Source organism: Gorilla gorilla, chromosome 4, assembly GCF_029281585.2.
Source record: "Gorilla gorilla gorilla isolate KB3781 chromosome 4, NHGRI_mGorGor1-v2.1_pri, whole genome shotgun sequence".
NCBI classification, from domain to species: domain Eukaryota; kingdom Metazoa; phylum Chordata; class Mammalia; order Primates; family Hominidae; genus Gorilla; species Gorilla gorilla.
This window is the reverse complement of record NC_073228.2, coordinates 47,291,518-47,303,075: the sequence shown is the minus strand read 5'-3', so window position 1 is coordinate 47,303,075 and position 11,558 is coordinate 47,291,518. Positions and strand designations below refer to the sequence as shown.

The window sequence follows — 11,558 nt, the reverse complement described above, 5'->3', positions numbered from 1 at the left end:
CCAGCTACTCGGGAGGCTGAGGCAGGAGAATTGCTTGAACCCGGGAGGCGGAGGTTGCAGTGAGCCGAGATCTTGCCATTGCACTCCAGCCTGGCGACAGAGCGAGACTCCGTCTAAAAAAAAAAAAAAAGAAAAAAAAAAAAAAGGAATGTGTCCACCATGGAAGATGATGAAGTAACTGGGCTGCTTCCCATCCCAGCTGCCCAGGCCCACTTGGGTTGTGGTGGGCTTTAGGCCCTTTGGCAACTTCTTCTTGGAGTAGCTCTGGCTCTGGCACCTGGTTTCCCCTAGAAACTTCCACCAGACCCCTTCCTAATCTGGAGGAGGGCACGGTCCACCGTCGCCTCCCGCAGCCCTCCCCAGGGCACAGACTGAAACCCCTGCGGGGTGAAAATGTTTTTATTATAGCTTTGGTCAGACGGGGCACAGCCGGGCGGGGGCTCTGAGGGTGCTGGGAAGCTATCCAGCCCCCAACTCCCCCCTCCCCCGGGCGCGCCACCCCGGAGGGAGCCGAGGGCAGCTCATCTCAGAGCGCAGGAAGCAAACCCGCCGCCGCGACCTCTCCCCAGGCTGGGGTGGGCTGGCAGGCGGAGGTGGGCAGTAAACAGTCCTATTGTACAAATATATAGCGCGGGCCGGGCGGGGGCGGTCAACCCCGGTTCCCTGGCACGGGGACAGGGCGCGCTGGGCCCGGCTCTGCAGCGAGCCGGTGGGAGGGCCTAGCTGTGGCCCAGGCGGTGTTGAGCACGGGCCGGGGGCGTCATAGCCGGGGAGGGCCGGGCAGCGAGCGGGTGGGCGAGGGGCGAGTCATCGTCTGCCCCGCCCGGAGGGGAACCCGGCGGGTGAGGGACGTGGGTGGAGGGAGACGTGGGGAGCTCAGTCGGAGTAGATGATGAAGCCAGAGAACGTGCTGTATTTGTTGCTGTTGCCGCCGTGTGCTTTGCCTCCATCCAGCTTGATGAAGACCTCGTCGCCGGCGTCCAGGTGCAGGATCACGCTGTTGCTGGCGTAGTCGTAGTTCTGGTCCGCGTCCTGGGCAATAGCACTGGCCCGCACCTGCGGGTGGGGGACACGGGAGGGAGGGCGAGAGGAGAGAGAGGATGAGAAGGGAGGGAGGTGAGGCAGTCCCGTGGGGGAGGATCAGCAGAACCTGAAACCTGGCCTTCAGCCTCGCCTCATCCCTGCCACGCCCCCCCTCCCCCGCCCCCTTCCAATCATACAGAACTTGTTTCAGGAAAGGGGCAGAGAGGATCCCTGGATTTCTAGGGCAGGTCTGATCTGGGCCTGAATTGGGAGTCAAGGCAGAGTCTTCCTCCTTAACTCTTATAGGGCTTTCCATCCAGCTGGTTGAGAACCTCAATACCTCCAGGAAGCCTGGAAGCCTGTCCTTGCAAAGAGGAATTCTCTGGACCTCCAGGGAATGGAGGGCCTTCCCTACTCTCATCATTCCTTCCTCTCTGCTTTCATAATGATGCCATCGTTTCAGCCACACCCGCTGGATCTTATGTCAGTGGATGGACACAAGGGCACACCTTGGCCCCACAGGTCAGGCAGCTGGACCAATGCCAGGCTGCCAGTCAGCAACCACCCTGGAACCAGGGCCAGGTCTTTGGTCTGAAGTGCATTCCAGAGTCTCTCCTGCTGCAGCAGTGAGACAGAAGGCCTGGTAATGCTTTCCCCTCCCAGAGTTTAGAAGGGGCCTGGGTGCCAGCCTCCATGGAGGTGTAGCTATGTACCTGTCACTACCCACCCAAAGAGGATTGTAGCTCCTCCTGTCTCACCTCAGGGTGGTAGAAAGGAACTGCGTGGGAAGAAGGGAATCCAGGCCTTACTTCCCTCTGGGATTCTCAGTCTGATGTGACATCCTTGCTGGTCCCTGCCTTGATGGGGGATGGGGAGGGACAGGCAGGATAATGGGTCAAGGGAGCACCAGCATTTGGGCTTGGAGCCTGCCGTCACTTTTGGGGGCTCTGACTATAATCATAAGAGATTGTGTGGTGGCTGCGTACGGTGGCTCATGCCTGTGATCCCAGCACTTTGGGAGGCCCAGGCAGGTGGATCATTTGAGGTCAGGAGTTCGAGACCAGCCTGGCCAATATGGTGAGACCCCCATCTCTACTAAAAATACAAAAATTAGCTAGGCATAGTGGCACGCCTGTAATCCCAGCTCCTGGGGAGGCTGAGGCAGGAGAATCACTTGAACCTGGGAAATGGAGGCTGCAGTGAGCCGAGATCACGCCACTGCGCTCCAGCCTGGGCGACATAGTGAGACTCAGTCTCAAAAAAAAAAAAAGAGAGAGAGAGAGAGAGAGATTGTGTGGTGGTGAACGAATGATCTACAGACATTCCGCTAACAGGTATGGAAACATAAGGCCTGAGTTTGAGGATCGGGGCCTCTCCAGGGTATCCTGGGTAGAGACATGGAAGAGAAGTGCCCTCTCCAGGACTGTGGCTTGTGGTGTGGCGAGGCTGCACTGAGTGGAGTTCTCTCAGCCAGGTTTCTCCACGGTCCCTCTCTATCCTGTCCCTTCACTGAAGGCAGCTTACCATCCCAACTCCCAGGGCTGAAGTCTGGGTAGAACCAAGCCAAATTAGGGGAGGGGCCCATCCTCTCTCCTGGGCTGGAGGCAGCACTGCAGGTCAGCTGTGCCACAGCTGCTGACTCAGCCGCGATGCTGCAATGAAGAGGACCCGACATATTTGCATGAGGGCCTCCCTTTAAAGCCCATCTCCAGCCCCTTCTTTTCCCTCAACCTCTTCTTCCCAACCTGAGAAGAAACTCTTTGTGTGCTTAGCTGGGAAAACTGGTCTAGTTAAAGGTGGGAGGGAATAAATGAAGGGGGAGATGCTGTCTGCCAAGGAGCTCAGTTTCTCTGTCTAGAAAATGGATGAGAAGACTTTGCCTCACCACTGCCACCTCTGTAAAAGTCTTTTGATGATAAAGAGAAAAAAACATTAGATCTTGATGGGGCTTTGAGTTATTAGGGAAGAGCTGAAAGCAAACAGCCAACTTCTGTATTGTTCCCTGAGCCCTAATCCTGGTAGTATTTATTATTACACATGCATTTCATTATCTTTGCTAATAAATTACTATTAATAACAATTATTTTTATTGCCCAGATTAATTTAGCCTTAACTCATTAAAACAGTGTGCTCCTTAATAGCCAAATCCATTGGAACAGAGTCATCTGTCATCAGGAATCTCCTGGTGATGTGACTGCATCAGAACTGTTATGCTTACGTTTATTATTTATTCATCACCATGATTGTTGCCGTAATTATCCTAATTATCCATGGAGGCAGAGAGAATTTATGCCCTTCCATCCTTAGATGGTGGGGGATCCAAGAATGGAACCCAGGGGTCCCGATTCTCTGCCTGACTGGAGACAGTTGAGGCCTGCAGCTCCTCCTGGGGTCCAAGGGGAAGTGTGGGGAAATGAGGTTGCCAAGGAAGCAGGAAAGCAGGTTTGGGCCTTGTTATGAGGGAGCGCTGTATAATCAGCTCCTCAAGGGCTGCCAGGAGGGGAAACTGAGGCAATGGTCTGACCAAGGGAACTGGGTGAGAGGGCATCCAGGAAACATGTTCCTGCCCTCAGATCAATGCTGGGGTCTTGGGTGTACAGATGTGGCTCCCATAGGGGAGCCAGCCTGGCCCATGGGGGACACTTGCATTTTCATACATACATTAACTGCATTCCCACTGTGCCAGGCACTGTGCTCTGTGTTGTGAAAGGTATTAGGGGCCAGAAAGGATAGCCAGGGGGCCATCTGCCACCACCAGGGGAGAGGCTGATCTCCTTAGGTCTTTTTTCTTTTTTGAGACAGAGTCTTGCTCTGTCACCCAGGATGGAGTGCAGTGGTGCGATCTTGGCTCACTGCAACTTCCACTTCCCAGGTTCAAGTGATTCTCCTACCTCAGCCTCCCGAGTAACTGGAATTGCAGGCACCCGCCACCACACCCGGCTATATTTTTTTGTATTTTTAGTAGAGACAGGGTTTCACCATGTTGGACAGGCTGGTCTCGAACTCCTGACCTCTGGTGATCCGCCCACCTCAGCCTCCCAAAGTGCTGGGATTACAGGCGTGAGCCACTGTGCACAGCCTTCTTAGGTCTTTATACCACCACCTTCAATTTATATATGCCAGCACCTCTCGCCACACTCAGATTCTGTTGTCAAACCCCTGGCCCATTGGTGATACTCACCTCCCCACAGCCTCCTACCCTGGATAAGCAGCACCCTGACCACAGGCCCTGGCACATCCTCACAAAGCCCCCTGCCTAGTTTATTAATTTTGTGTCCTCTCCAACCCACCTGAAGTGTGGATCTTGGAGGCAGCTGCAGGCAACTCACCACACCCAGGGCCCCACTGCCAACCCAGAGTCCTTTCCCCAGGCTCCTTGCATCCTAATGGCCAGGACTTGGTGCCATCAGGGGTGCTGATGCAAGGCTACCCCTAAGGACTGGGGCCAGTGGGCCTCAGATAAGGACAGAGGGAGCCTCAGTGCCAGGCATGAAGGTGGTGCTCCCCATCCCGAACTTGCCCGGAGAGGAGGCAGAGCCCAGATTCAGCTCTGCCTCCCTAAAGAAATTCTGGAAGCCTCTCTACAGGCAGGAAGCCAGGAAGGAAAAGCGCAGTGCTCAGGGTGGCCCCTGGTTCTGAAGTCATAGGAGATACAAGCTTCTCTCTTTTGTTCCCATCCATTGTCTGGTCCTGCCATTTTTTTCTCTGCTTATTTAAATGTCCTGGTCCACCTCTGAGCTGGCTTTCCCCTACACTTGACCTTTTATATTCTCCCTTGTGGTATCTCCTCACCTTGCAGACCAAGGTTCACCATCTTCTCCCCCTGCATCAGGTTGGTCTGCACCAGCGTAGGCCCTACTGAAGCACTCCCTCCCAGCCAACACATTTGGGGACCAAAGTCATCAGCTGGGCTCCCAGCCCACCTTTAACACAGTATTCGTTGGGGTGTGTGATTGTATGTTATGAATGTTCCCCCTGCATAGGCCATGAGGTCTTGGAGGGCAAGTGGACTGAACTCCTACAAAGCCTCAAATCTGGCTCCTAGTAGGGGCTCAAAACTAACAAGCGGGATGGCTAGTGAGATCAAATGAGTCTCTTGGGCAATTTGGAAGAAGTCATAAAGGACATGGGAGAGGGGGCTACGGGCCCCACTATTTCTCCTGGTTTTCTTTTCTTTTCGTTTTTATCTTTTCTTTTCTTTTTGAGACAGAGTCTCACTCTGTTGCCCAGGCTAGAGTACAGTGGCAAGATCTCACCTCATTGCAACCTCTGCCTCCTGGGTTCAAGTTATTCTCTTGCCTCAGCCTCCCGACTAACTGGGATTACAGGCATGCACCATCACGCCCAGCTAATGTTTGTATTTTTTTTTTTTTTTTTTTTTGAGACGGAGTCTCGCTCTGTCACCCAGGCTGTAGTGCAGTGGCGCGATCTCAGCTCACTGCAAGCTCCACCTCCCGGGTTCACGCCATTCTCCCGCCTTAGCCTCCCAAGTAGCTGGGACTACAGGTGCCCGCCACCACGCCCGGCTAATTTTTTGTATTTTTAGTGGAGATGGGGTTTCACCATGTTAGCCAGGATGGTCTTGATCTCCTGACCTCGTGATCCGCCCACAGCCTCCCAAAGTGCTGGGATTACAGGCGTGAGCCACCGTGCCTGGCCTAATGTTTGTATTTTTAATAGAGACGGTGTTTCGCTGTGTTGGCCAGGATGGTCTCAAACCCCTGACCTCAGTTGATCCATCTGCCTCAGCCTCCCAAAGTGCTGGGATTACAGACGTGAGCCACCAGGCCCAGCCTCTCCTGGTTTTCTTTTGAGGGGGCTGGTCTGAATAACTATTAAAGTGCTAGGCCTTTGAAACCCCTAGTTAAAGCCACCTCCTTTTTTCCTACTAGCCTGTGGTCCCATCTCCGGTGAGCACCCCTTCGTCAGACTCTGTCAACACCCTGCCCCTGCTGGAGGGAAAAGGAGCTTTTGAGATGGTTTTACCTCCCAGTGACTGAAGCAAGTTCCCCATTCTAAGCACATAGCATCTCCGGGGCCTCTTCTTGCCTCATCTCTGGGGACCTGCTGGGACTGCCTGAGGTGGTGCAGGGTCTAGGGCCAACCTGTGGCCCAATGGCTGCCTCCCTATCTAGGCAAGCTGCCAATCCCCTGAAACCTCAGCTCTGTGTCAGCCCAAACTTCTTTGGGAAAGGAAGACATTCCATTGATGAAGGTGACATTGCTGCATCTCTTATTGGTGATTAATAGGGGGAATCATGGGGCTGTCTGCAGAATGAGCCTTTGCTGGATACTGGGGCCTCCCATCTGGTCAGGAACCAAGGACAAAGAGGAGAGACACGGGGATGTCTGATAGACACACATGGGAAAGAGAGACATACAAGGAATAGAGAAGAGTGGGGTTAGATCCGGGGAGGAGAGGCCAGAAACCCAGGGAGAGATGGAAAAGGCAGACACAGGAGAGAGATGGACAAGAAACAGCAAAATAGAAGAAAGAGGCAGGGGAGAGGCAGAAACCAGAGAAAAGGTGTTGGCGGGGCAGCAGCCAGGCAGAGGAAAGAGAAGGGCTGGCTTATAAGCACCTGGCAGGCTATCTGCTCACTTTCCCTGCCTGCCCTTGTCTCTGCCCCTAAGACTTGCAGACCCGCAGGCTGGCAGAGCCTCAGGGCAGTGCTGCTGTGGGAAGGGTTCCAACAAGGTCTTGTATCTTAATCGTGAGAGATTCCTTCTCAACTTCCACTAGCTCAGTTTTAGTTCTGACCAGTGGTCCCCTTCTTCGAAGAGAATGCTCAGCCTGACCACACCCCCAGGTCACAGGCCACCACGAGTGAGAGCACTGGGAAGGGAGGTGGTATCAAGAGAGCTGGCTAAAATTGTCACCCCAGGGCGGGGCTGGGTGGAGGTTGGTCCTGGGGTCGGCATTCCAAGGAGAGCTACACGCACATGCGAGTCCCGGTACCAGAGTCCCCGACACACTCAGTGCTTTCCAGCTGCAGCGTCTGAGATGGGGACGGAGAATGGAGAGGACCCCACACACTCCAGAGTCAGGAGGGGCTGGAGCTGGGAGACCAAGAGGAGGGGGAGTTTCCATCTCTTCCACCCCCCCCACCCCCCACCCCCTCCCCGCCTCAGGAGGAAAAACTCCCCCGGCCCCCAGACTGCCTTCTTTTTGGGGAAGCTCTGCTACAGTGGGAAACAGCTCCCCAACTCCCGGATTTTGCAAAGGGTGTCAGATTCGCCCAGTGGTCCCTTCTCGAGGGCAGGGGAGGCACTGCAGCCAGGGCTGTAAGCACCGGGCTCCCTTTGCCTTTGTGCCCCAAACATTTCCTGCAGCCAGCCTTCTCCGCTCGCGCCCATGGCCACGCGCCTAGGCGCCCGCGGGCGCGGATGCTGCTTCTCCCTGTTCCATACGCCAGAGCCTATCCTTGCCCTCCCCTTATCGCCCGCTGGTGTCGGCCCGAATCCACTTCCCAAGGGGCAAGCCCCCAAGGGCAAGTCCGTGCACCTGGGAGCCCTGCGCTCTGACTAGTTGGGTTCATTTCCCGCATTTCCAGTAGCGTTCCAGACGGTGCCCAGCAGCGTCTGTCTTGGAGCGGGAACCCAGGAACTGAGGATCGGAGATGTCCGCTGGCTCCGACCATCCCCACACGTGATGACCAAGCGGGGCCGCTGTGGGGTGGGATCTCCACCTGCGTCCGCCTGGCGCCCCCGCCAACTCCGATCAGGTACCCATTTGCCCCGGGCTCCCTGGGTGCCCTGGGCCCAGCCCAGCCCCATGCCCCCGCCTGGCCCACCTGGCCATTCTTGCAGAGGTCTGCCCACATACTGGTGCCGTCGCCGCCGCGCATGAGGACATGGTAGGTGAAAAAGTAGGTGCCGGGAATGTTGCACGTAAACTTGCCGCTGGCCGCGTCGTAGTTGTTGCCTAGGTTGGTGACCACGTCGTCAAACTTGAGTACCTCGTAACCCTCGTGGGGGTTCTTGAGGCCGGCGTAGAAGGCCACGCGCGGCACCGTGGTGTAGGTGGCAGTGCTGATGGCGCCGCTGCCCCCCGCGCCCGGCAGCCCCGGAGGGCCCGGCTTGCCTGGCTCACCCTTCTCCCCCGGCGGCCCCACAGGGCCGGGAGGACCCGGGTCCCCGGGAGGCCCCGGAGGGCCGGGCTTGCCGGTGCGGCCCGGCTTCCCCTGGGGGCCCTGCACCAGCGTGGAAGGCGGGGGCGCGCCGCTCTGCTCGCTCAGGGCGTCGCCGCCGTCGGTCCGCGCGCCGGCGCCGGGGCCCCGCGCGGGGTAGGGGTCGCACACCATGCGGCAGGTGCCCAGCATCTCATAGTGGCCGTCCGGGCCGCCCGAGCTCACCAGCACGGGGATGAGCACCACGAGCACCAGCAGCATCACCACACCCGCGGCGGCCGCTAGCAGCGTCTTTCGGCCCGCGCGGAGCCTGGGGAGCGCCGGGCCGCCCGGCCGCGCCGTCGGGGCAATGGTGCCGGCGGGCGGGGGGCGCGGGCTAGGCGCCCGCGCTCAAGGACGGTCCGGCGGGGCTGCGGGCATGGGGCCGGGCCCGGGGCGCCGCGCTGCGCTGGCTGCGCTGCGGAGCCCAGCCGCCGGCTCCTGCCTCGCGCCTCCCTCCTGCTGCGCTGCCGGACTGAGCGCCGCGGCCGCCGCCTCCCGCCTCCCGCCTCCCGCCTGCAGCTTCCCGCCTGACTCCTCCCGCCTCCTCGCGCCGGGGCCACCGCCCCCTCGGCCGGGCCCCGCCCCACCAGCTCCGCGCGGCCCTGGGCTCACTAGGGGTGGGGCTGCGGGCGGGGCCGGCGCCTAATTGGGCCGCGGGCGCCTCGATGTGGGCGGGGCATAAGGGGGCGGGGCCGCGGAGACCCCGGGCGGGAGCAGGGAGAGGAAAGACGAGACTGAGTACGCGGAGACCGAGATTCGGAAATGGGGTGGGGGCCGGGGTCCGAGAGACCCGAGAGGCGCTCCAAGGGAAGGGGAGAGTAGGGACCAAAATGCGAAAGGGAGAGAGGGCCACAGGGAGAGCTAGAGAGCTCCGAGGGGATCGGGAGAGGAGAGGCTTCGAGGGTCGGTCACCAGGAAAACAGAGGGACTGGGGTCGCGACGGGCCAAGACCCGCAGGGGGCGGAAGCGAGGGGATAGCGCCCAGGTCTGCAGGGGACAAAGAGCGATTGAGGGGAGGACGGAGCGGGGAGCTGGAAGGTAGGATGAGAAAGGGGGTTATGAAGCGAAGAAGAGGATACGGAGGGGACCATTTGGCACTCAGGCCTCGCAGACCACCCGTCTGGGAGATCCAGAGATCGGATGAATGCCTGTCCGGGGGCCCAGCGGAGCCAGACGGCAGCCGCCTCCTCCTTTCCGGCTCTGACTGTTCCGGGACCCGTCTCCCCCGAGGTGGGGCAGGAGCTTCCAACCCCTCCTCGCCTCTGCCCCTTCCTCACCAAACTGTGGCCAGGCTGCTTTTTCCTGGGCCCTTTTCTTCCATCTCCCTCTGCTCAATCCCTTTATCTCTGCCTCTAGACCAGGGAGAAAAGGGGATCCTAAAAAGGTGGGCACCCCCACGTTATTTCTCCATGCAGACAGATGCAAATACGTCCCTGAGGGGTAACCCCCTTTCCCAGCCTCCAGGATGAGGGGTGGATCTCATCCAGCCCCTCAGCTCCTCCTCCCTCACTCCCCAGACTCCTCCGCCGCCCCCTAACTCTACTCCCCATCAGGCTGTGGGAGGCTCTCTTCTTCCTCAAGTGCAGCAAAGTGTTTAGGTTGCATAAACCGAAACGTGTCTGCTTCCATCAAAATATTTGTCACATTATCTGAGGCCCAGGTCGGGCTGCTCCACCGCTCCTCCTTCGCCCTCCTTTATCCGGCCCACCGGGGAGGATTCAGCCATTCGGAGGCGACTGGCCGGCTGCTAAAGAATGACATCCCAGCCTCTCCTCTCCCGAGAGGTCCCCCCCGCCGGCTCACACTCTCCCTGTTGACCCTTCACCATGGGCAAAATGATTCCCTGGCCTTCCCTACCCAAGGTTGAGGTCGCTCACCTCATCCGGGGCTGGGAGTAGAAGGACACAGGGACATCCAACGAGGGGGCTGTGAAAGAGGACCCTCCAAGCACTAATGGCTGAGGTCAGGTTGGAGTGACCCCACCACCACCAAGGAGGGAGCTAAAAAATTTTCTATAAGTAGCATTTATTCAGGGTTTACTCTGTGCTAGGCCCTGTATTGAATGTTTTACATACATGATCACCCTTGATCTTCACATCAGTCCAAAGAAGTAAAGTCCAAGATTATTTTAATTTTACAGATGGAGAACTGAGGCTCTGGGAAGTTAAGAGATTTGCTTAAAGTCACACAACTAATAAGTGGGAGAGCCGGGACTCAAACTCGTAGCCTGGCTCCAGGCTCTTCCAACCTCAGCGCGATAGAGTCTCTAGGTACCGTTTACTGCCCAAAGCCCAGGGGTAGGGGGCTCAGGGCAGCCAGACCTCCCTAGGCTCAGGAAGAGTAGTCTTCAGCGCTTGGCTGTCAGGCAATCCGGCTCCCCGGTTCCCCACGGCGGTCTCCTCGGTGTGCCCCACCAAGAGCGACAGGGCTGGTGACCCGAGGGGCGCGTGCGCGGTCGTCAGCCTGGGATTTGCACGGACCCCCTTCTCCCTAGTACGCTCGCACGGGGGCCCCTCCTCTGCTACGCCGCTGGGGCTCGCCCGCCACCCACAGCCCTCGCAGAGCCCTCCGGGCACACCGCGGCTGGCCGCCCTTGGCCAAGGATGGGGCGGGAGCGCCCACCCACCCCCGCGCCGGCCGGGGCATCCAAGAGGCGCGCTCGCAGCCACACGGCGCCCCGCCTCCCGCTCCGAAAAAGCTCCTGCTCCCCTGGCGCGGTGTGGCGTCTCCGTCAGCCCAGCCGGATTCTCCCCGCTTCGCTGGAGTGGAAAATAACGGCTTCAAACTTTGCAGAGAGGAGCTGGTGCCAGCACTTTAATTAACAGCCATCTTGGCTTGTGAGCTGGGGCCACCGCCTTGGCGCCTCCCCTGGGCTCGCCAAGCCCCGCCCTGGCTCCGCCCAGGCCCCCAAAGAAGCACCCCTTAACCACCTACCCGACCCTCCACCCCCATCCCCTGCTCTCAGCGCCCCTCTTTCCGGGAGATGAGGGCTTGGCTGATTGGGGAGCGAGTGCTGCCTTGAGGGGCATCTCCCAGCTTAACACCTGAAGACAGTCACAACCCCCCCATCCGCCATACTGCCCCCCAACATTGTTTAAAGCTGGACTGTTGAAGATTCTGAAATTAAAGACCTGAGTGCCAGCCGGGCGCGGTGGCTCACGTCTGTAATCCCAGCACTTTGGGAGGTTGAGGCCCGAGGATCGCTTGAGCTCAGGAGTTCCGAACAAGCCTGGGCAGCATAGGGAGATCCTGGCGTGGTGGCTTTTACCTGTAGTCCCAGCTACTCAGGAGGCTGAGGCGGCAGGATCGGTTGAGCCTGGGAGGTCGAGGCTGCAATAAGCTGAGATCGCGCCACTGCACTCC

The 11,558-nt window shown here is 58.5% G+C and overlaps 1 protein-coding gene across 1 annotated transcript; it reads right to left on the bottom strand.

The window, feature by feature from the left end:
* Window positions 1–381: 381 nt before the first annotated feature.
* On the bottom strand, window positions 382–8,722 carry C1QL1 (complement C1q like 1). Its single transcript, XM_019026271.3, has 2 exons — window positions 7,818–8,722; window positions 382–1,056 (listed from the first exon to the last, which is right to left on the bottom strand). The coding sequence occupies exons 1-2, from the start codon at window positions 8,412–8,414 to the stop codon at window positions 877–879; spliced, it is 777 nt and encodes a 258-aa protein (XP_018881816.3). The 5' UTR covers window positions 8,415–8,722; the 3' UTR covers window positions 382–876.
* Window positions 8,723–11,558: the final 2,836 nt, after the last annotated feature.